Source organism: Chiloscyllium plagiosum, unplaced genomic scaffold (genome assembly GCF_037043375.1).
Source record: "Chiloscyllium plagiosum isolate Xiang-an unplaced genomic scaffold, Cpla_swu_hap1 HiC_scaffold_13, whole genome shotgun sequence".
NCBI classification, from domain to species: Eukaryota; Metazoa; Chordata; class Chondrichthyes; order Orectolobiformes; family Hemiscylliidae; genus Chiloscyllium; species Chiloscyllium plagiosum.
Genome location: NW_028270151.1, coordinates 14,921,319 through 14,946,198, shown reverse-complemented (window position 1 = coordinate 14,946,198; position 24,880 = coordinate 14,921,319). Strand labels below are relative to the sequence as shown.

The 24,880-nt window shown below is 43.6% G+C and overlaps 1 protein-coding gene across 4 annotated transcripts in view; it reads left to right on the top strand.

Moving 5' to 3' along the window:
• LOC122556201 (glutamate-rich protein 6-like) overlaps nt 1–24,880 on the top strand; it is a 70,655-nt gene that overhangs the window by 26,520 nt on the left and 19,255 nt on the right. For 2 of the 4 annotated variants that reach the window (XM_087993334.1, XM_087993338.1), the window contains exons 6-11: nt 3,333–3,470; nt 8,047–8,124; nt 10,285–10,341; nt 15,246–15,311; nt 19,060–19,152; nt 22,213–22,373. In XM_087993334.1, the coding sequence (XP_087849460.1) occupies nt 3,333–3,470; nt 8,047–8,124; nt 10,285–10,341; nt 15,246–15,311; nt 19,060–19,152; nt 22,213–22,373 (593 nt within the window). The remainder of the gene's footprint in view (nt 1–3,332; nt 3,471–8,046; nt 8,125–10,284; nt 10,342–15,245; nt 15,312–19,059; nt 19,153–22,212; nt 22,374–24,880) is intronic. The other 2 variants (XM_087993335.1, XM_087993337.1) reach the window with 1 other exon arrangement.

Here is a 24,880-nt window from a genome sequence, read left to right as displayed (position 1 = left end):
AAACCCATGGATAACCTCACAATGCTACACTTCTCCAGCTTCCACCTGAAATATATTAAAACAGCCATACCCTATAGACAAGCCTTATGCATACACAGGATCTGTTCAGATGAGGAGGAACGCGATGGGCACCTGGACGTACTTAGGGATGCCCTCATAAGAACGAGGTATGTTGCTTAATTCATCGACCACCAGTTCCGACCTGTCGCAGCAAGGAACCATAATGATCTCCTCAGGAGACAGACAAGAGCTGCAGCCGACAGGGCACCCTTCCTTGTTCAGTATTTCCCAGGAGCCGAAAAACGTCGCCATGTTCTTCGCAGCCTGCAACACATTGTCAATGAGGATAAGCACCTCGCCAAGACCTTCCCCACACCTCCACTGTTTGCCTTCAAACAATCACCAAACCTCAAACAGATCATTGTTTGCAGCAAATCGCCAAGCTTTCAGGACAACTCCATACAACCTTGTCACGGTAGACACTGCAAGATGTGACAGAATGTCGACACAGATACCACCATTACACGTGGGGACACCTCCCACCATGTACGTGGCAGGTACTTATGCGACTCAGCCAACGTTGTCAATCTTGTACACTGCAGGCAAGGATGCCCAGAGGCATGGTAGATTGGCGAGACCGAGCAGAAGATACGACAACGGATGAATGGGCACCGCGCAACAATCAACAGACAGGAGTGTTCCCTCCCAGTCAGAGAACACTTCAGCAGTTCGGGATATTCGACCTCGGACCTTAGGGTGACCATCCTCCAAGGCGGACTTCGGGACAGGCAACAACAAAACGTGGCCAAGCAGAGGCTGATAGCCAAGTTCGGTACCCCTGGAGATGGCCTCAACTGGGACGTGGGGTTCATGTCACACTACAGGTGACCCCACCGCGCTACACACACACACACACACACACAGACAGAAGGACACGCACTCAGACAGATACACATAGACACTCCTACACACATACATTCATGCAGACCCTCTCTCATACACTCACACATACACTCTCACACACACCCTCTCACAGACTTAAACCCCTTTACACTCACGCTCACACACATACGCACACCCTGTAACAGACACTCATAACCCTCTCTCCCCAACACACACACACCCACATTCACACATACATGTAGGCGGCACGGTGGCTCAGTGGTTAGCATTGCTGCCTCACAGCACCAGGGTCCCAGGTTCGATTCCAGCCTTGGGCAACTGCCTGTGTGGAGTTTGCACATTTTCCTCATGTCTGCATGGGTTTCCTCCCACAGTCCAAAGATGTGCAGGTCAGGTGAATTGGCCATGCTAAATTGCAAATGCTGGAAACCAGATTCTGGATTAGTGGTGCTGGAAGAGCACAGCAGTTCAGGCAGCATCCGAGAAGCAGTAAAATCAACGTTTCGGGCAAAAGCCCTTCATCAGGAATAATGGCAGAGTGCCTGAAGGGTGGAGAGATAAGCTAGAGGAGGGTGGGGGTGGGGAGAAAGTAGCAAAGAGTACAATAGGTGAGTGGGGGAGGGGGTGAAGGTGATAGGTCAGAGGAAATGACCTGGGAGTTGCAGTGGGAGAGGGACTCCCTGTAGAGAGAGGAGGAAAACTTCTTCAAGGCAGGCATCCTTGCAAGAGGATTCGCAGTAGGGTTAAAATCAACTTGGTAAAAACAATGACTGCAGATGCTGGAAACCAGATTCTGGATTAGTGGTGCTGGAAGAGCACAGCAGTTCAGGCAGCATCCGAGGAGCAGTAAAATCGACGTTTCGGGCAAAAGCCCTTCATCAGGAATAAAGGCAGAGAGCCTGAAGGGTGGAGAGATAATCTAGAGGAGGGTGGGGGTGGGGAGACAGTAGCACGTCGATTTTACTGCTCCTCGGGTGCAGCCTGAACTGCTGTGCTCTTCCAGAACCATTAGTCCAGAATCATGCTAAATTGCCCATAGTGTTAGGTGCATTAGTCAGAGGGAAATGGGTCTGGGTGGGTTACTCTTCAGAGGTCGGTGTGGACTTGTTGGGCCGAAGAGCCTGTTTCCACACTGCAGGGAATCTAATCTAATCATATATAAATTTGTGGGGTGAATTTGTACTTGCAGAATTACATGTTACTTTGCTCCATAACTGCATGAACCCATGTCAGAGTCTGTAAATCCGTTTTTTCAATTAGAAACAGTCTGACCATTCTGGCACAGACAGCCTGACACAGGAAGCTAACACCTTCAATACATTATCAGGGCCGACATGACACCAATTAGAGTCATAGAGTCATAAAGATGTACAGCATGGAAACAGACCCTTCGATCCAACCCGTCCATGCCGACCAGATATCCCAACCCAATCTAGTCCCACCTGCCAGCACCCGGCCCATATCCCTCCAAACCCATCCTATTCATATACCCATCTAAATGCCTCTTAAATGTTGTAATTGTACCAGCCTCCACCACATCCTCTGGCAGCTCATTCCATACACATACCACCTTCTGCATGAAAAATTTGCCCCTTAGATCTCTTTTATATCTTTCCCCTCTCACCCTAAACCTATGCCCTCTAGTTCTGGACTTCCCGACCCTATTTACCCAATCCATGCCCTTCATGATTTTGTAAACCTCTATAAGGTCACCCCTCAGCCTCCGACGCTCCAGGGAAAACAGCCCCAGCCCGTTCAGCCTCTCCCTGTAGTTCAGATCCTCCAACCCTGGCAACATCCTTGTGAATCTTTTCTGAACCCTTTCAAGTTTCACAACATCTTTTCGATAGGAAGGAGACCAGAATTGCACGCAATATTCCAACAGTGGCCTAACCAATGTCCTGTACAGCCGCAACAGCTCACTTGAGAATGTAACTTGTAAAAAAAGATTTGCGATTTACATATGAAAGAACTCAAACCAACCTGGTCATTCTAAAAGATGAGAGACTTAACAAACAATCCAGGTCTTTTTCAATGTATACTTTCAGTTACATCCGAATGTAAACTTTTGCTATAAATTCTGTGTCTTACAATCCTATTCTCCACAACCACCTGATGAAGGAGCAGTACTCCGAAAGCTAGTGCTTCCAAATAAACCTGTTGGACTATAACCTGGTGTTGTGTGATTTTTAACTTAATTGGGATTGTCTGAGATGGTTGACCCAAGGAGATGATCTTGCATCTTGCCCCAAAACACAGTACATTGTGTTATAGGGGAAAGGTGACTATTGATCCACAATAGCCAATATGAGAAGTCACTCAAGTTATACTGACATCAAGTCATGCATATAATATTCACCAAATACTGTTAATTTATCCCATAGTCTCTGTGCTTTTCCCTGATTGTAACTATGATCTCTTTGTTGAAGTTTATTGATGATAAGATATCTGGAAGATTATTTGATTCTGGCATCTACTCATTGCCCAGTGTTGGACCACCAACTATCCTGGCTTATAAACAAGAGTCCAAAGAGCAACCGATTGATTATAAAGCGATAAGACCAAAGGTAATTGTGGTTCCATTATTCAGCCCGTAATAAGTTTTATACTTTAGGATTGTGAATCTCCCAGGCAGTCAAGACTCTATCAGATGAATGAAATATAAGAAAATAATTTCTTAGATGCAAAAGGAAGGAATACATTTTATAGCTTGCCTTTCATGCATCGAGTATGTCCCAAGGCATTTAACATCCAATTTGTCTCGTATGTAGTCACTGTCATAGAAAACACAGCAGCCAATGTACACACATCAACTTCCCTTAAACAGACTGCTCTTTTTAGTGCTGTTATTAAGGGATAACCATTGACACTGTACACCGGGAGAACTTGCTTGCTTCAGTTGTGTAGTGATGGAAATGTGTTGCTGGAGAAGCGCAGCAGGTCAGGCAACATCTAGGGAACAGGAGAATCGACGTTTCGGGCATTAGCCCTTCTTCAGGAATGCCCGAAACGTCGATTCTCCTGTTCCCTAGATGCTGCCTGACCTGCTGCGCTTCTCCAGCAACACATTTCCATCTCTGATCTCCAGCATCTGCAGACCTCATTTTCTCTTCAGTTGTGTAGTCTCTAACATGAAGGCTGCGTGTTCAAACTCACTGTAGGAATTGGAACACAAAACTCTAGGCTGATCCTCCAGTGCAGTACTTTTGTTATTCATTCACGGGATGTAGGCATCGGTGATTAAGCCAGCATTTGTTCGCCCATCTGTAATTACCCAGAGGGCAATTAAGATTCATTGCGATGGGTCTGGAGTCATATGTAGGCCAGACCAGGTAAGGTTGGCAGATTTCCTTCCCGAAAGGATATCAGTGAACCAGGTGGGTTTTTCCTGACAATTGACCATGGTTTCATGGTCATCATTAGACTCTTAATTCCAGATTTTTCTTTCATTATTGAATTCAAATTCTACCATCTGCCATGGTGGAATTCAAACCCAGAACATTAGCTGAGTTTCTGGATTAATAGTCTAGCGATAATACCACTAAACTATCACCTGCCCATTGCTGCATTGTTGGACTGTCTTCGACATAAGACGTTAAATTAAAAAATGTCTGCTGTTTTAGGTGGTGCTGCAAGATGACTCTTTCAAAGTAGAGTCAGGAAGTTAGATTAGATTAAATTAGATTACTTACAGTGTGGAAACAGGCCCTTCGGCCCAACAAGTCCACACCGACCCGCCGAAGCGTATAGCACCCAGACCCATACTCCTACATTTACCTCTTCACCTAACACTACGGACAATTTAGCATGGTCAATTCACCTAACCTGCACATTTTTGGATTGTGGGAGGAAACCGGAGCACCCGGAGGAAACCCACGCAGACACGGGGAGAATGTGCAAACTCCACACAGAGAGTCGCCTGAGGCGGGAATTGAACCCGGGTCTCTGGCGCTGTGAGGCAGCAGTGCTAACCACTGTGCCACCGTGCCGCCCACAAAGTTATCCTTGGTGTCCTGCCCAATTGTGTCCCTCAATCAACATCACAAATGAAACAGATGATCTGATTGTTACTGTATCATTGCTTATGGGAGTTTGGCTCTCATACTTCCAAACTTATAACAACTTGGATGTATATCATTGGCTGTTAAGCATTTCAAAATATCCTTAGATCATCACAGATGCTATATAAATGCAGGCCTCCTTTTTGAAATAGTGCAGTATATATTGCGTTCACCTACATCTGAGAGCACTCCCTCAGTACTGTAGTGTCAGCCTGGATGTCGTGCTCATTTTTCTTTGCAGAGATTGTGGTGAACCAGCCACAACCTTTTCACTCAGAGGTGAAAATGTTACAACGGAGCCATGACTGACATCTCTTCTATACCTTTCTGTAATATAGCATGCAAAAGGTAGAAGTGCTCCTGTTGACGCCCTTGGTGTATCCACTCCTTTTAAATGGTTTATTTGCATCACCATCAGATTTGGTAGTTGCTGCTCCTTTGACTGGGCTGCATCAAACACCATTACCCTCTTGCAGAGGATGCAATAGGTAACAAAGGATTCATGGGTGCTAACTATAGATACCAATGGGGTATAACCAATGTGAGCATGACGCTTCAAATACATCTTGCCTTATTGTGCTGGTGAAATTCTAACCTTCGCAGAATTAATATTGTGTTTCTGTTTGAAGCTCATTGGAAGATTGCTCCCAAAACCACTCGTTTTGCAAGTTCCCCACTCTTTTAGATTAGATCACTTACAGTGTGGAAACAGGCCCTTCATCCCAACAAGTCCACACCAACCCGCTGAAGACCCATTCCCCTACATTTACCCCTTCACCTAACACTACAGGCAATGTAGCATGGCCAATTCACCTAACCTGCACATTTTTGGACTGTGGGAGGAAACTGGAGCACCCGGAGGAAACCCACGCAGACACGGGGAGAACGTGCAAACTCCACACAGTCAGTCGCCTGAGGCGGGAATTGAACCCAGGTCTCTGGCACTGTGAGGTAGCAGTGCTAACCACTGTGCCACCGTGCTGCCCACCAAGTGCCTTTGGATTGTGCCAAAATCTGCCAAGACCCATTGCAATGAAACAATGTTTCAGAAGATAATGTAGAATTAAAATTGTGCTTTAAAATATGTTCCTTACTGTATTTAGAAACGGGAAGCTAATGTAGTGTAATTCTTACAGTTGATTATCACAAAATTCTGCTAATCAGAAGTTGCCATCTGAGAGATACCTGATTTTAAATAACTGAATTCTCTCAGGCAAACAGGACAATTTGCTCGCTATATTAGTTTACCTTTTTTGGTAAGCAATTATTTTCAGAATAATTAAATTTGCCTATTTTAGCTAAGTTCTCCTCTTCCACAAGACCCACTGCAATGAAACAATGTTTTCGAAGATAATGTAGAATTAAAAATGTACTTTAAAATATACTCCTTGTTGTATTTAAGAACAGGAATCTAGAGTCATGTAATATTTACAATTGACCTTTGCAAAATTCTGTGAATCCAATTTGTCATCTGAGAGATACCTGATTTTAAATAACGAAACTGATTCTCTAAAATAAACAGGACAATTTGCTCGATTTATTTGTTTACATTTTTTTGGTAAATTTTAAAAGCAATTATTTTCAGGATAATTAAATGTACCCATTTTAGCTAAGGTCACCTCTTCCACAAATAAAATTATTTTTGCCTGCCTTCCCAGAGGTTGGTGGTGTGTTACAGGTCACTCAGAGTGTGAGTTGCTGTCACATCATGTACTTTTACTTACATCGAGCTAAGGACAGTGATGGCAGAGATTCCAACAATCTTAGATCGACATGGATCTAGGGTTTTTTTGAGCCAGGGCCTTTGATAGGAGACCAGCAGATATTCCTGTCTGCCAGTCATACTGGCAGTCCTCTGTGCTGTTGGGACTCCCACGGGAAATTCCCAGTGAAGCTTCTTTTAATATATTGGTGGCATGCTTCAAGTTGGACTGGACCAAATAAAGGAAATAGCCAGGGTACACAAAGTACCAAAGGCATCTCCATCCCTGATACAGAGACAATGGATCATAAGTAACCTGAAGAACACCATTACCCAAGTGTAAAAAGAACAAAGGAGGGAGGATTGTAGTTCAGGATTCCTTTCCTCATTTCCCACAAAATCCTTGGATGTATTTAAACAGACCCTTATTTCTTTTAGTTTAACTAAATGGTCTCATTTCCTTTTACTTTGCATATTTTTCATCTCACTTGTGCCAAATCCAGGACACTCTTTTTGCACTCTGTGTGGAGTTTGCACATTCTCCCTGTGTCTGCGTGGGTTTCCTCCCACAGTCCAAAAATGTGCAGGTTAGCTGCATTGGCCATGCAAAATTGCCCATAGTGTCCAGGGATGTGCAGGCTAAGTGGGTTAGCCATGGGAAATGCAGGGGTAGGGGTTTGTGGGACTGGGTGGGATGTTGTTCAGATGGTCAGTGTGGACTTGATGGGCTGAAGGGCCTGCTTCCACACTGTTTCTAATTCTAAGATGACTCCCCTGCAGGACTGTTAAACCACTGGTTCATTGCTACTTGAGTGTTAGCCCCCATTCCATGACTACACTCTCAAATGATGGACCAATCAATTTGAAGGATGTGGTCTGGGAGGGAAAAAATCTCAGAGAACACTGGAGAAACTCAGTGAGTCTGGCAGCATCTGTGGAGAGAGAAAGAGTTAACACTTCAAGTCCAGTCTGACTCCTCTCCAGAAATGAGGACAGAATTGAGTGTTAACTGTTTCTCTCTTCACAGATGCTGCCAGCCTTGCTGAGTTTCTTCAGCGTTCTGTGTGCTGAGTCCTGATTCTTTACCTCCTAACTTCTGGAAAGAGAGGACTGGGAAGGAGTAGTTATTCAATCTAGGAATACTGTCCTGGCCTAAAAGTAAGAGAGAATTGGAACATATGACATGGTAACAGCCCAATATGCCCCTCGAGCCTGTTCCATAAGTTCAACAGACCATGGCTGACCATCTACAATGTCTTTCCCTAGTGCCCATTCTATGTCTTGGTCTCATTTGTAATATGTAGAGAAAATGAAATTTAACAAAACAAGTGTACTATTATGTATATTCTGTATAACATCACATTGCTGTCTTCAATATAGGTAAAGAACACTTGGTTAAAAGATTTAAAGGAAATCAATGAGTTTAAAGAGTATTGGCAGTGGAGCCAGAACAAATTAGTAAGTGTGATGTTTTCTGATGTTGATACTGAATGTAACTGTTTCACTATTGGCTCAGCTCTATATCAGCAAAGCAGTGACTCTATCAGTCTATTACAATAATGAATCATTACATTATATCCCAGCAATATATATATCATACATATCCCAGAACCAGTGTATCTAACTATGACCATAAGATGTAGGAGCAGAAGCAAGCTATTTGGCCCATCGATTCTGCTCCACCAATCAATCTGATCATCCTCAATTTTCCTGCCTTTTTGTCAATAGTGCCTATATACTATTATCCTACTAACTCAGGATGGGGTCCTTAAGGGTTCCCATGTTGATGTTTTAAATCTGTGCATTTGTCAAGCTATTTGAAAATGCAAACAGTGCTTCCATTTCATAAGGGACATAGAGGTGTTAGTGTTAAGCATTAGGTATATTGTAAATAATGGTTTGTAGAAGCTGCTCTCACACTTCCCTGAGGCTAATAAATTAAATTAACATGGCACTGAGCTGGCAAGAGCATTATTTTGGGAAATTGTGCAATTGGGTTTGTGCTCATCACTCCTGTCCAAGATCCTCACCTTGGTCAAAGAGAGGTGTAAGTGGGAGCAACTGGGGAGACGATTCTAGCCTCACCTGCTCATTGGAAAGCTGACGGGGCTAAGTGTTAAAACACTAACCCACCCCACCCCATCCTGATAGGGAGGCTGGGCGTTAACTTTTCCCCAACATGTCTGTTCTCATGGGCCCCCCATTCAAGGTTGCCAACTGCGATTCAGTGTCTTCCTGGAGGTTTCATCACATGACCTCCCCCAGGTTCCAGCCAATAGTTGGCCAACCCATCCAGCCTTTTCATCCACTTGGAAAGCAAGAGGACTCATTACCCAACTGGAGGTTGCTTGACTGTCAGCCAAACAGCCTCCTTCTCCGAGCCCCGTTTTCTACTTTTTTTTCTCTCTTGACAGGTAAAGAGAAGTGTTCAAGGCAATGATGATGGAGAAATCAATCTTTGTTGTTTTGCCAATGATTTTTCCTGGCTGCACAGAGATTGATGCTCAATTCCTGGAGACTCCAGGCCAATACTGAAGATTGCAAGCCTGCCCTCTGTTGGCTGCTCACAGAAATGGCAGAGGGCAGGCATTATACCAACCCCAATAACCCGATTAGACCAGGAGTGGGAGAATGCTAGCAGGCGGCAGGGAGTGAATGACACAACTAGAGAAATTAGAGAATGACAAACGTCTGGTAAAATCTTTTTTATTCATTCACGGGATGAGGGCATCGCTGGCTAGACCAGCATTTATTGCCCATCCCTAATTGCCCACAGGACAGTTAACAGTCAACCCTATTGCTGTGGGTCTGGAGTCACATGTAGACCAGACCAGGTAAGGATGGCAGTTTCCTTCCCTAAAGGACAGTAGAAGGGCGCTGTAGGGATTTGGATTGAAGTAAAAAAGTAGGCTGTCCTGCTTTGTTTCTGAGTTTATCAAAGCCCTTGTTTTACATCTTCGATGATAGGACTGAGTGCAATGTTAAGGTGGTGGGGCACTTAGTTAGACCCTCACACCAGTTTTCAAAGTCACACAGAGATACCACCAGGACAACTGGTTTGGGAATTGGGGACAGTACAATGATGTATTGTTGGGGAATCATCACTGAGAGTGGGGTTAGAGCTTGTGTTGTGGATGCAGGGTGTAGAATGTGGAAAAGAGTCCCACTTTCCATCACCTCTCAACAATAAGCCTTGACCAACTCACTTGCCAAATGCCACCCCTTGCCCTTCCCTTCACTCCTGAACACTTAAATTCAGAAGTTGGAGATTCCAAAGTTTGTTGGAGTGTCATTGTGTATTACTGCAAACTGTGGGGTCACATTCCAGACTATTTGGATTCAGTCGGGGTTACATTATTCTCTCTGCAATCTTTGTCCCCATTCTCAGACAGACCAACAGTTTAATGTGGTCAACATCTGAGATGCTCCTCTATAGAGTAGGAGTGAGTCTGTCTGAACTACAAGTTGCTGAAATACACCTCCTAGTGGCCGCACAAGGGTAAGCTCTGAATTCACTTGCTTCCTCATTCTGGGTCAAAGTACAAAGAGCATTCCATGCAAATGCAAACACATCACTCCGATGACACTAACAGAAGCTGTTTCTTAACTTCCAAACAGATGCAAGAAGAACATACTATGACTGAAGAACAGTTCAAGAGGAGCAACAAGCCAATGGTGAGCACAGGACCCAGTGACGGAGGCACAGGGCGCAAAGTAAACCCAGCAAACTCTGTCATCACCAAGGTTTCTTATTAAAGGCCTAACTGTATGAGATAGGACAAGAATTATTATAATTAGCTGGAACTAAAATAACTAAACTGTACACAACAACACCAAAGGAAGTCACGAGGGATATAAATAGTGTTGTGATGTAGTAACTACTGTTCATGTTTGAAATGGGTGTTATATTGTTCAATCCTCCCATGTTGAATAATGAAATCAAATTCTTAAGAGCTCCCATTATTTCCTTATTTCCCAAAGAATTTAGGAACATAGAAAATAGGAGCAGAGGGAGGCCGCTCGGCCCTTCAAATCTCCTCCACCATTCAATATGATCTTGGCTGATCATCCAACTCAGTACCTTGTTCCCCCATACCCTCTTATCCCTTTAGCTCAACGAACTATACCAATCTCCTTCCTGAAAACATTCAGTGTTTTGGCCTCAACTGCTTTCAGTGGCAGAGACTTCCTGGGTGATGGAGTTTCTCCTCATCTCAGTCTAAAAGGCCTACCCCTTATCCTGAGAACGTATCCTTGGAAGTATTCTGACAGACCTTTGTTTTCCTTCAGCTGAGTTAAATCATCTCATTTCCTATTCCATCTCATTTCCTTTTCCATCTCACTTTTGCCAAATCATGGATTACCTTTTCCTCAAATCTCTTCTCCATCAAGTACTGAGTTGAGGAATCCTTGCTGATTTCATTGTATTCTCCGATCTCTCACTGTTTCCTCCTTTCATGGGTTCAATGTTTAGCAAGTTCCTTTTTTCACCCTTACTGTAGAATGCTGTACTGATCATTTCAATATTTTGTGATCATCCCAAAGGACCATTCGACTCTGGAGCAGAAGTGGGCCATTCAGAGCATTCAATGAGATCATGACTAACGTGATAATCCCCAACTCAACCTTATCCCCTTAACCCTGCATTCCCTTGCTAATTAAAAATCTATCTATCTTGGCCCTAATGCCCCAGCCTCAGCAGCACGCTGTGGCAAAAAAATCACTGCCCTCTGATAATAGAAATTCCTTCTCATCTTTCGCCGAACTGGGAACCCCTTATTCTGCAATTATACTCTCTGGTCCAAGCCCCTTAAGGGAAAGCAACTTTTCCAGATCTACCCTGACAAGTCCCTTAAGTAGCTTGTGTCTCAATAACGTCACCTCTCATTCTTCAAAACTCTAATAAATAGAAGCTCAACCAATTCTACCTCCCCTCATAAATAAATCCCTCCATACCCGGGCTAGGCCTTTTCTGGGCTGTCTCCAATGTCTGTGTGTGTTTCCTTACAAAAAGGGACAAAACTGGTCACAGTATTTCAGCTGTGGTCTGACTTGTGTCTTTTATAGTTTGAGCAAGACTTACCCATTTTATACTCCATTCCCTTTGAATTAACGGCCAACAGTGTATTTGCCTTCTCTACTACTTGTTGAACTTGGATGTCAGCTTTTTGTGACTTATGCACAAGTATCATATTGGACCTGGTGTTGGGGAATGAGCCAGGCCAGGTGGTAGAAGTTGCAGTGGGGGATTTCTTTGGGAACAGTGACCATAATTCTGTAAGTTTTAGAATACTCGTAGACAAAGATGAGAGTGGTCCTAAGGGAAGAGTACTAAACTGGACCCAGGCCAGTTATATCAAAATTAGGCAGGAGTTGGGGAATGTGGATTGGACACAGCTATTTGAAGGGAAGTCCACATTTGATATTTGGGATGCTTTCAAAGATAGGTGAAAGATAGTACAGGATAGGCATGTCCCATTGAAGGCAAAGGATAGGAAAGGCAAGATTTGTGAACCGTGGATGACAGGAGAAATCGTACGACTAGCCAAGAGAAAAAGGGAAGCATACATAAGGTCTAGGCAGCACAGAATAGACCCTGGAGGAATATCAGAAGAGTAGGACCGGTCTTAAACGAGGAATCAAGCAGGCTAAAAGGGGTCATGAAATAGCTTTAGCAAGCAGAATTAAGGAGAATCCCAAAGCCTTTTATTCTTATATAAGAAGCAAGAGGGTAACTAGAGAAAGGATTGGTCTACTGAAGGGTAAGGAAGGAAAGCTGTGTGTCGAACCTGAGAGAATGGGTGAGACTCTGAATGATTACTTTGCATCAGTGTTCACTGAGGAGAGGAACATGATGAATATTGAGATTAGAGGTTGAAGTTTGATTACTCTGGATCACATTGACATAAGTAGGGAAGATGTGTTGGGTAGGCTAGAGGTTATTGGGGTGGACAAATCCCCAGGACTGGATGGAATCTATCCCAGGTTGCTGAGGGAGGAGAGAGAGGAAATAGCTGGGGCCCTGACAGATATCTTTGTGGCATCCTTAAATACAGGTGAGGTGCCGGAGGACTGGAGGGTTGCTCATGTTGTGCCCCTGTACAAGAAGGATAGTAGAGATACTTTGGGTAATTACAGACCAGTGAGCCTAATGGCAGCGGTGGGAAGGTTGCTGGAGAAGGTACTATGGGATATGATCTATTTATATTTAGAAGAGAATGGGCTTATCAGTGATAGGCAACATGGTTTTGTGTGGGGGAGATCGTGCCTTACCAATTTAATAGAGTTCTTTGAGGAAGTGACCAATTTGATAGATGAAGGAAGATGCTGTTGATGTCATATACATGGACTTTAGTAAGGTGTTTGATAAGGTTGAGAGAAAGTGAGGGCTGCAGATGCTGGAGATCAGAGCTGAAAATGTGTTGCTGGAAAAGCGCACAGGTCAGGCAGCATCCAAGGAACAGGAGAATCGACGTTTCGGGCATAAGCCCTTCTTTCCTTGGATGCTGCCTGACCTGTTTGATAAGGTTCCCCATAGTAAACTAATGGATAAAGTGAAGTCACATGATGTGCAGGGTGTTGGGGCCACTGTTGTTTGTAATATACATAAATGATCTAGAAGAGGGCACTGTTGGTATGATCAGCAAGTTTGCAGGTGACACAAAGATTGGTGGAGTAGAATACAGGAGGATATAGATAGACTGGAGAGTTGGGCAGAGAAGTGGCAGATGGAGTTCAATCCATACAAATGTGAGGTGATGCATTAGGCAAATCTAATTCTAGAGCGAATTATACAATGAACGGAAGAACCTTGGGTAAAGTTGATGGGCAGAGAGATCTGGGAGTTCCAGTCCATTGTACCCTGAAGGTTGCTGCACAGGTGGATAGAGTAGTCAAGAAGGCATAGGGTGTGTTTGCCTTCATCAGATGGGGTATAGAGTATAAGAACTGGCAGGTCATGTTAAAATTGTACAGGACATTGGTTCAGCCCCATTTAGAATACTTTGTACAGTTCTGGTCGCCACATTGCCAAAAGGATGTGGACACTTTGGAGAGGGTGCAGAGAAGGTTTACGAAGATATTATCTGGTATGGAAGGTGCTAGCTATGAAGACAGCTTGAGTAGGTTAGGTTTGTCTTCACTAGAAAAAAGGAGATTGGGGGGGACCTGATTGAGGTTTACAAAATCATGAAGGGTATAGACAGGGTGAATAGAAATGAGCTTTTTCCCAATGATTCAATAATGAGAGGTCACACTTTCAAGGTGAGAGGTCATAGTGATAAGTTTAAGGGGGATACACACTACAAGTACTTGGGTGGTGGGTGTCTGGAACGCGTTGCCAGCAGAAGTGGTAGAGGCAGGCACAGTAGATTCATTTAAGATGTGTCTGGACAGATGCATGAGTAGGTGGGGAGTAGAGGGATACAGATGCTTAGGAATTGACCAACAGATTTAGACAGTGGATTTGGATTGGCTCAGGCTTAAAGCACTGAAGGGCCTGTTCCTGGGTTGTAAATTTTCTTTGTTCTTTGTTCTTTATCCAAAATCCCATTGTGCTGCATCAGTCTGCACTCTTTACCCCATCCCTTCTATTCCTTCTTTGCTTTCTTCACCTCCTAATTTTCTTTCCTCATTTCTCTGGTCTCCTCTTTTTCTCCAACCCAAATGGTTTTCAACTCAATTTTGACTTGAAACAGGAAATTCTCAAAGCAGCAATTTGAATTTTAGTTCAACTCTATTTTACCCTTTCTTTGCTCCCTATCCCTTGACATCTGTGACGATGCTGCCCCTTTAACAAGGTTATGTTGTCCTTGGTACTTTTCAAGAGGGATCATAAAGGTAGAGGTGCTGATTTGTCTAGAAATGGTTACTTTGAACCACTGATCCATACTTTGAACAATAGCAGGGGAGTGGCCAGTTCTCCCAGTTCTGTTTTTTTTCTCTAGTCTGGTTTAGTTTTAGCAGGCAGTGGGGGACCGCGAGAAGCAGCTGCAGTGAAAAGAGGTTCCATGTTTCAACAGAAGTCTTGCCTGAACCTCCTCCCTGAAAACTTGCCTGCCTGAGAGAACCTGTGTTTGAATTTGCGTTTTGCCAAGGGGTGTGTTTATAGGATGTTGCAGGGATGGGAACAGCTTTGTTAAGTTGCAATATTGCGTCCTATGGCTTACTTAATATGTTGTTATTCTAAATTCTGTTTTCCTTTGTTTGTGTTTCATCCGTAACGTTTAAATAAATTCTGTTTTGTTTAAAGCTGTGTGGTTTGACCAGCTGCATCACTCCTGGAATATCCACTCTACACCTACCTAAAAGAAAATAAAAAGTTAGGTTCTGGGTTACCTTCTTAAAGCATTTTGAGGGTGTCTGGCCTGGTCCATAACTCACCCTTTCTTATTAAAAATCTATCTATTGACCCCTGGTGTCTGTACTTGCAGGGGGCAGAGTTTTAAATTTCCACTGGGTCTTCCACGCTGCGAAATGCCTCTTGATTCCTTCTCAGCACAGTAGGTAACAGGAAAACAGTGTGTTTTTGTTATTGTACATCTCTATCACTACTGACGCAAACATCTTCCTTCCTTTAGGTTGAGGATTCATATCTTTCAAAAGCTTCCAGTCACCTTGGGTGGAACCAGTTCAGAAAGTCTGTGGTAGGTACAGGATCCTAATGCAATGCAATGTCTCTCATCCAGCAAGAGCTGGATTAACGAATTAACTCATTGTGTAAATTTTTTAAAATTCAATTGTGGCATGTGGGTGTCATTGGCTGGGTCAGCATTTATTGCCCATCCCTAGTTGCCCTTGAGAAGGTGGTGATGAGCTGCTCTTTTGAACTGCTGCCATCCATATGCTGTGGCTCAACCCACAATGGCCCGAGGGAGGGAATTCCAGGATTCTGAACCAGTTACAGTGAAGGAACGGCGATATTTCCAAGTCAGGATGGTGAGTGGCTTGGAGTAGAACTTGCAGGTGGTGGTACTCCCATGTATCTGCTGACATTGTCTTGCTGAGTGGATGTGGTCGTGGGTTTGAAGGGTGCTGTCTAAAGATCTTTGGTGAATTTCTGCAGTGCATTTTGTAGATAGTATACACTGCTGCTACTGAGTGTTGGGGGTGGAGGGAGTGGATGTTTGTGGATGTGGTGTCAATCAAGCGGGCTGTTTTGTCCTGGGTAGTGTCAAGTTTCTTTGTTGAGTGTTGTTGGGGCTGCACTCATCCAGGCAAGTATTCCAACACACTCCTGACTCGTGCCTTGTACCTGGTGGATGGGCTTTGGGAAGTCAGGAGTTGAGTTACCTGGCACAGTATTCCTAGCCTCAGACCTCTTGTTTTGTGGTGAGTCCAGGTGAGTGTCTGGTCAATGTTAACCCCCAGGATGTTGATAGTAGGGGTTTCAGCGATGGTAACACATATATCTCATCATTGCAGAGGAAAACGCTGGTGTCACACATGCTAATCCCAAGATATCAATTAACTTCCCATCAAGGTATCTACTAATGGAAAAGCAAATGACTGTTGATGCTGTAAAACTCAAATAAAAAGACAAAAAGTTTCAATTACTCAAGGGGTCTGGCAGCATCTGTGGAGGGAGAAACAATGGATAAGACGTTACAAGAGGATAATTATTGGATTCAGAAGGATTCAGTGGGCAGAGGCTCAGCAAATAGATTTCAACCCAGAGAGGTGCAAAGTGACTTTGGGAGCAAAACCATAGAAAGGCAGTATGTTATAAATGCTATTATTTTGAAACATGTAGATATTTGTTTGTGTATATACAAAACAAAGGTGACAAGGCAAATCGCAGAAGTATTTGGGGTTATTAAGAGAGGAGGAGGTCTTGTCACATCGTGATCAATAGACCTGTATCTGAGCCAGAGGCTCCAGGTTCAAGTCCCATGCTGGGATTCAGTAATCCAAAGAAGATGTGTTCATAATGTCATCATAGAGGTCAAGTATTGTCAGTCCTTTCAATATGCATTCGTGACAGGCTATAAGAGTAAGAGAGAGATTGGAGCCTCTACCATCTACCATTACTACCCATAGCTACAGGACTACCACAGTAAAGGTGTATGTTGCTACAACAACTCAGACTCCTTGGGTTGCTAGTTGGTTGGATGGTGAATGTGGATTTGATCAATACCAACAGGACGGCCTTTAGTATAGGCAAGGTCTTTTCCCTGGGTGGGGGAATCCAGAACTAGAGGGCATAGGTTGAGGATAAGAGGGGAAAAAAATTAAAAGGGACGTAAAGAGAAACTTTCTCACACAGAGGGTGGTGCACGTATGGAATGAGCTGCTAGAGAAAATGGTGGAGGCTGGTACAATTAGAACATTTAAAAGGCATCTGGATGGGTATATGAATAGGAAGGATTTAGAGGGATAGGGGCCAAGTGCAGGCAAATGGGACTAGATTAGATTAGGATATCTGATTGGCCTGGACAGGTTGGACGAAGGGTCTGTTTCCATGCTGTACATCTCTATGGCTCTAGCCCCTGTCCCTGATAGGGTGGTTTAGGGACCTGCTTCATGGCCTTGCCCATGGTAGAGATTATTGTGATATTCCTGCCCATGGTGAAGATTATCATAATATGGATTGGACTGACCTTCAGGCAGAGAATGTAAGATTAAGAAAGAGATCATTCTCTAAGTTTATAAATTACTGATTTGGCCTCAGCAGAAAAATGGAAGATGATCCTGGGTCCCATACTCCAGAAAATATATCAAACCTTTGGAAAAGATACAGAGGGAGGCGGTTTCCTGAGGTTTTTGCCAGGATGAAAGACTTCAGTTATGAGGACAGGTTGGAAAGGTTTGGACTGTTCCCCTCTGAACGAAGATGGGTAAGAGCTGAGGTTTTCAAGACCATGAGAAGTTTTGAAGCACTTGGGGTACAAAAACTTCCTTTTGCTGAGTGCGTGACTAACTAGAGATCTGGAATGCTCCAATTGAAAGAGCTGTTGTATTATTGCATAGATTCCAGGCAGGCGGTGTTCATTTAAGATGATTAGATGATATCGCGCCATATGAGGTTCCAGTATAGAGATCTCTCTCCCATCTTCAGCAGTCACAGGAAAGTGTATAGTCAGTCAATCAGCTGACCATGAATGATGATGCAATCACTTAGTGTTTTCTTAACAACAGTAAGCATAGAACCAAGGTGATGTGCATGTCCGAGATCTTACAGCAGTGTAAAGCATTTATGTTGTTAATAAACTTCAAGACATCTGTCTCAACAAGAACTCAGTATTCCTGGCATATGTTATAAGGACAAACATATAGGGAATATTCAGACTGTTATCATACAGGCAGTGGTATTTAACCCAAGGAACCATATCAGGAACTGACACACTAAATGAATGTATGTGAGGATCAGGAACCTGCAGGATTACGGACAAAGAGTGTGGTTATAGCACCATGTGCAAAGGCTATTTTAAAAAGGCAGCTCAAGCACAACAGGCTACTTTTGGTGCCATAGGACTCGACAATCCCTATAATGAGACACGGCTTTGTTTTTACATTTAATCTTCATGCTGCAGGTTCATGACAAGATAATAATGTATAGATACCACATTTCCAGGCAATGCTGATTTCAGAGCAAGTCACTTTGAGATGGCAGTCCAAGGTGATGTATCCTCCATCTTGCCCATACTCCCTCCTTTGTCTATAGGCTGATAACCAGTATACGTTTCTGAGGAAAACAGAGATTTTGCTATGATTGCTACATTGCTTTCTGATTTATTTAGAGTAACTAAGAAGAAACTGATAGTTGGTGACCTGAGGAATGGATTTAAAATCCAGTTACGATGAACTGGAGTGCATTTCCTGAAGGGAAGCAGATTTTAAAAGAAACCCAGCTTCGATTCCTACCCTCGGGCGACTGCCTGTGTGGAATTTGCACATTCTCCCTGTGTCTGCGTGGGTTTCCTCCGGGTGCTCCAGTTTCCACCCACAGTCCAAAGCTGTGCAGGTCAGCTGAACTGGCCATGGGAAATGCAGGGTTACAGGGATAGGGGTGGTAGGGGGTGGGTCTGGGTAAGATGCTATTTGGAGGGCTGGTGTGGACTCGATGGGCTGAATGACCTGCTTTCACACAGTAGCAATTCTATAAAAAAGCACTTCCAAAAGAGAATTAGATTAATATTAAAAATATGAAGGAGCAACATGGAAAGAACAGGGAGTGGGTCAGGCTGGATAATTCTTTTAGAGACATGCCATGGGAATGAGAGGCCAAATGAGTTCTTCCTCTTGCTCCTTCATTCTCAGACCAAGTCCAGGCACTGTATTGTACAAAGCAGCAGAGTTCCTCTCCATTACCCTCACACAGCTGTAGCTGTGTCAGTTACAGACTTCAGCATGCTGTGTACAAGTTAGAACTGACCACTGCGATTTCTTCTCTAGGTATCAGTCGGATTTGATTTGTGCCAATTTTGTGGCAAAAACTTGAAGCCCTTACCTACTCCCAAACAACTGGGAACAGAGCCATTTGAAACTGTAAGTACATTCAGTCTTATGCTTTCCCTACTTTTCATCTATTTCTGCGAGATCTTTTGTTGGTGATCTATCAAATGCAATAATTTAAGTTCAATGTTTCTTGCTGACTCTGAATCTATGTAACCATTCTTCTTGTGTGAGGTTTTACATTGAATGTCATAAATCTAACTGATCCTGGTGCTAGTCCTAGTCATTTCCAAAAGTGACTTTGCCTTTTTAATTCACTCGTGGCCTCTGAACGTTCGGGTTGTAAGTTTGCTAGCTGAGCTGGTAGGTTTATTCTCAGACATTTTGTCACCATGCTAGGTAACATCATCAGTGAGCCTCTGGTGATGTGCTGGTGTTCCGTCCGGCATCCTATTTGTGTGTCTTGGTCTGTTAAGGTGGGTGGTAACATTTTCTGGTTCTTTTTCTCAGAGGTTGGGAAATGGGATCCAAATCAACGTGTTTATTGATGAAGTTTCAGTTTCAATACCAGGCCTCTTGGAATTCCTGGGTGCATCTCTGTTTAGCCCAGTCGAAGTGGTGTCCTTCTTCATCTGTGTGTAAGGATACCAGGAATAGATGAGGAGAAAGTGAGGACTGAAGAAGGTGAATTCCTGAAGAAGGGCTCATGCCTGAAATGTCGATTCTCCTGCTCCTTGGATGCTGCCTGGCCTGCTGCGCTTTTCCAGCAACACATTTTCAGCTACCAGGAATAGATGGTCATGTCTTTTGGTAGCTAGTTGGTGCTCATGTATCCAGGTGGTTAGTTTCTTGCCGGTCTGTCCAATGTAGTCTTTGTGGCAGTTCTTGCAGGGTATTTCTGGCATTCAAACCGGAACTCTATCAATAAACACATTGATTTGGACCCCATTTACCAACCTCTGAGAAAAAGAACAGCAATTGATATCACCCACCTTAAGAAACCAAGACACATAAATCGAAAGTGGGACAGAACGCCAGCACTTCACTGATGATGTTACTTAGCATGGTGACTAAACATCTCAAAACAAACCTACCAGCTCAGTGAGCAAACCTACAACCTGAACCTCAACCTGAGCTACAAGTCCTCTCAAAAATCGCAGCCTCTGAATGTCATTGGTAGTTTTTATAGCATATTCAGGAGGCAGTGGTGAGCCAGGTTCTTGAAGTATTGGTTGGTGTAGGTTCATCCACAGTGCCATTAGGAAGGAATTCTGGATTTTGACCCAGCAAAAGTGAATGAACATCATTATTGCTCCAAATTGGATTGGAGGGAAATTTGCAGGTCATGGTGTTCCAATGTCATTGGAAGGTACTGTCGAAGGAGCCTTGGGGAGTTGCTGTAAAGCATTTAGAAGACATTGCTGCCAATATGTGTCAGTGATGAAGAGGCCACCTCCCAGCTAAACCAATTGGTTTCTCTTTTCATCTTCCGTAACTTCCAGTTCATCTGAAATTCTGATCATTTGCCACTGGAATCAAGGCAGCATCGAGGTAATCACATTGAAGTGTACAAAATTCTAAAAGGGCTGGACGGGGTAGATGCTGGGGTAATGTTTCCTGTGGCTGATAAGTCTAGAAACCAGGAGTCGCTGTCTCAAATTATGGGCCAGCTATTTGAGACCAAGAAGGCAAAAATGTTTGCTCAGAGCTCTCCCTCAGCTGCCGATGCCCATTTGTTGAGTATAATTAGGTAAAGGTGAAAAGGTTTTTGGCTACGAAGGAAATTAAGGAATATGATGATAGCCCAGGAATATGGAATTGGGTTAGAACATTAGCCCTGATCTTACTGAATGGGCTACAGGTTTCAAATGATCCACTTATGCTGCTGCTACTCATGTTCTTTTATTTTATAATGCACTCTCCAGCATAATCCTTGCTATCTTAGTTTGCTTCCCGGACTCTCAGAGCCAAACATTTAAAAATTCTTGCCTTGGCATTTCAATATCCATCAAGATCTTGCGTTTCCCTATCTCTGTTGTGTTAATAACACCCTCCAAACTCTCCTAGATCTCTTGTGTGTCAGTATTCCCACTTTTCCAGACACCCTATTCTTCAGAATTCCCTCCACTCTCCTCCTTACTTCTCAATTCTGTTTAAGTTTGACAAAACATCATCCGCTCTCATTGCTCCTCACCCCGTCTCTCTCTTCAAGCTAGATCTTTTCTTCCTTATTCTTAAATTATTCAAATGGCACCATATTGTGGTGACAAATGAATGTATTTTATTGTACTCTTACTGTAAAATATATGTGACAATAATTTTTTTTTAAATCCCCCTGCCTCGATTAACTGCTTAATCTATTGGGTTAAGCTTCAGGACAGACTGATGGCTTTATTCAGGCATCTCTCAGCATCTGTCTTCAGGGGAAATGTGAACATTGTCTTGGATGACACACATTCCTCAGGTTTATTTTCCTCGTTGATGCAGCCACGCCTGTTGCCTCGCTACTCCTTTAAATAAAGCGACTCGATCTCGAAAGAAACTTAGGGAACCCCATGTGTACACATCCACAGTCTTTCCACTCTGAGTCAGTTCTTCAGTTCTGCAGAAGGATCACAGGACTCGAAACGTTGACTCTGTTTCTCTCTCTACCATTTCTTCAGTGATTTCTGCTTTTGTTTGTTTCGGATCTCCACCATTCTTTGTTTCATAACCGTATTTAAATCTAGAAAATGCTGGAAAAGCTCAGCAGGTCTGGCAGCATCTGTGGAGAGAAATCAGAGTTAACATTTCTGAGGAAGGGTCACTCAACTCTGATTTCTCTCCATAGGTGCTGCCAGACCTGCTGAACATTTCTAGCAACTTCTGGTTTTGTTTCTGATTTACAGCATCCGCAGTTTTTCCAGTTCTTATTTTAAATCTCGTAATATTAACTAATATAGGTCATTAATATTAACTAAAATAGTTATATTATTACAGCTATTAAATATACTTTTTTAGGGCTAAAACAATCAAAGAGTATGGAGAGAAAGCAGCCAAAGGGTATTGAGTCGAATGGCAGAATAGGTTCAAAGGGCTGAATGGCCTACTCCTGATCCTGTTTTCTACATTTCTTTATAAACCTTTAATAATGTGTTTCTTTTCTCTTGGCAGCTCTTCTGCTGTAAACAATATCGCGACTTGTTTGAGTTTCTCTTGAAAGAAGAGGATGAGATGCGTTTGAAAGTGGCTCAGCAAATGATTGATATCTCTCCTCACCTTCCCTTTGGCAGTGTACAAGAGAGAGAACAAGCCAAGGAAAAAGCAGCAATGAGGTAATTTACTACCTGTAATTTGTGTTTCAGTTTAGTTTCAAAGTTTAGCTTCAAACAAAGAACAATACAGCAAAGGAGCAGACCCTTCGGCCCTCCAAGCCCATACCGACACATTTTTCCTTTCCTTACTAAAACTGTCTTCACTTACAGGATCTGTATCCCTCTATTCCCTTCCTATTCACATATTCATCCAGATATTTTTTGAATGCTGCCATTGTGTCTGCTTCCACCACTACCTCTGGCAGCATGTTCCAGGTACTCACCACCCTTTGTGTGAAAACCTTGCCTCGCACATCTCTTTTAAATGCCCCACCACCCACACCTTGAACCTGTGTCCCCTATTAATTGACCCTCCACCCTGGGAAAAAGCCTCATACTTTCCATTCTCTCCATGCTGTTCACAATCTTATAAACCTCTATCAGGTCGCCCCTCAATCTCTTGTGTTCCAGTAAAAACAAACCCAATCTATCCAATCTTTCTTCATAGCTAAAATCTCCCATACCAGACAATATCCTGGTAAATCTTTTCTGTATCCTCTCTAAAGCATCTACATCCTTCTGGTAGTGTGGTGACCAGAACTGTACACAATATTCCAGGCGTGGCCTAACTAAAGTTCGATAAAGCTGCAGCGTAACCTGCCTCTCCTTATACTCAATGCCCCTTCCAATGAAGGCAAACATGCCGTAGCCCTTTCCTAGTACCTTGTATACCTGCACTGCCACCTTCAGTGATCTCAATGATGGAAGAGCTCAACACCTCATTTCAAATGTTAAGGCTAAAGCTTTTGCAGCAGTCTTCAGCCAGAAGTGCCAAGTAGATGATCCATCTCGACCTCCTCCGGTGGGGGCCAGCATTATAGATACCAGTCTTCAGCCAATTTGATTCACTCCATATGATATCAAGAAATGGTTGGAGGCACTGGATACTGCAAAGACTACGGGCCCTGACAACATTCCGGTGATTGTACTGAAGACTTGTACTCTAGAACTTGCTGATCCCATAGCCAAGCTGTCCCAGTACAGTTACAACATCAGCATCTTCCTGATAATGTGGAAAATTGCCCAAGTATGTTCTGTACATAAAAAGGACAAATCCAACCCGGCCTATTACCGCTCCATCAGTCTACTCTCGATCATTAGTAAAATGATAGAAGATATCATCAGCAGTGCTATCATGCAGCATCTGCTCAGCAATAACCTGCTCAGTGATGCCCAGTTTGAGTTCTGCCAGAGCCACTCAATTCCTGACCACATTACAGCCTTGGTTCAAACATGAAGCTGAATTCCAGAGGGGAGGTGAGAGTGACAGCCCTTGATATCAAGGCTGCATTCGCCCAAGTGTGGCATCAGAGTCCTGGCAAAACTGGAATCAGTGGGTATCAGGGAGAAACTCTCTGGTGGTTAGAGCCATACCTGACACAAAGAAGATGGTCATGGTTTTGGAGGTCAGTCGCCACAGCTCCAGGACATCTCTGCAGGAGTTCCTCAGGGTAGTGTCCTACGCCCAACCATCTTCAACTGCTTCATGAACGACTTTCCCTCCATCATTAGTCAGAAGTGGGGATGTTCACTGACGATTACCCAAAGTTCAGAACCATTCATAACTCCTCAGATACTGAAGTAGTCCATGATCAAATGCAGCAATATCTGGACAATATCCAGTCTTGGGTTGACAAGTGACAAGTAAGATTTGTGCCACACAAATGCCAGTCAATGATCATCACCAATAACAGACACTCTAACCACTGCCCTTGACATTCAGTTGTGTTACCATCACTGAATCACCCACTATTAACATTCTGGGAGTTATGATTGATCAGAAACTCAACTGGACTCACCACATAAATGCAATGGCTACAAGAGCAGGTCAGAAGCTAGGAATTCTGCAGCGAATAACTCACCTCCTGACTCCCAAAAGCCTATCCACTACCTACAAGGCACAAGTCAGGAGTGTGATGGAATACTCCCCCTTGCCTGGATATGTGCAGCTCCAACAACACTCAAGAAGCTTGACACCATCCAAAAAAGTGAAGAAAGCGTTTGGTATGCTTTCCTTATTGGTCAGAATATTGAGTACAGGAGTTGGGAGGTCATGTTGCGGCTGTACAGGACATTGGTTAGGCCACTGTTGGAATATTGCGTGCAGTTCTGGTCTCCTTCCTATCGGAAAGATGTTGTGAAACTTGAAAGGATTCAGAAAAGATTTACAAGGATGTTGCCAGGGTAGGAGGATTTGAGCTACAGGGAGAGGATTTGAGCTATAGGGAAAGGCTGAACAGACTGGGGCTGTTTTCCCTGGAGCATCGGAGGCTGAGGAGTGACCTTATAGAGGTTTACATAATTATGAGGGGCATGGATAGGATAAATAGACAAAGTCTTTTCCCTGGTGTCGGGGAGTCCAGAACTAGAGGGCATAGGTTTAGGGTGAGAGGGGAAAGATATAAAAGAGACCTAAGGGGCAACGTTTACACACAGAGGGTGGTACGTGTATGGAATGAGCTGCCAGA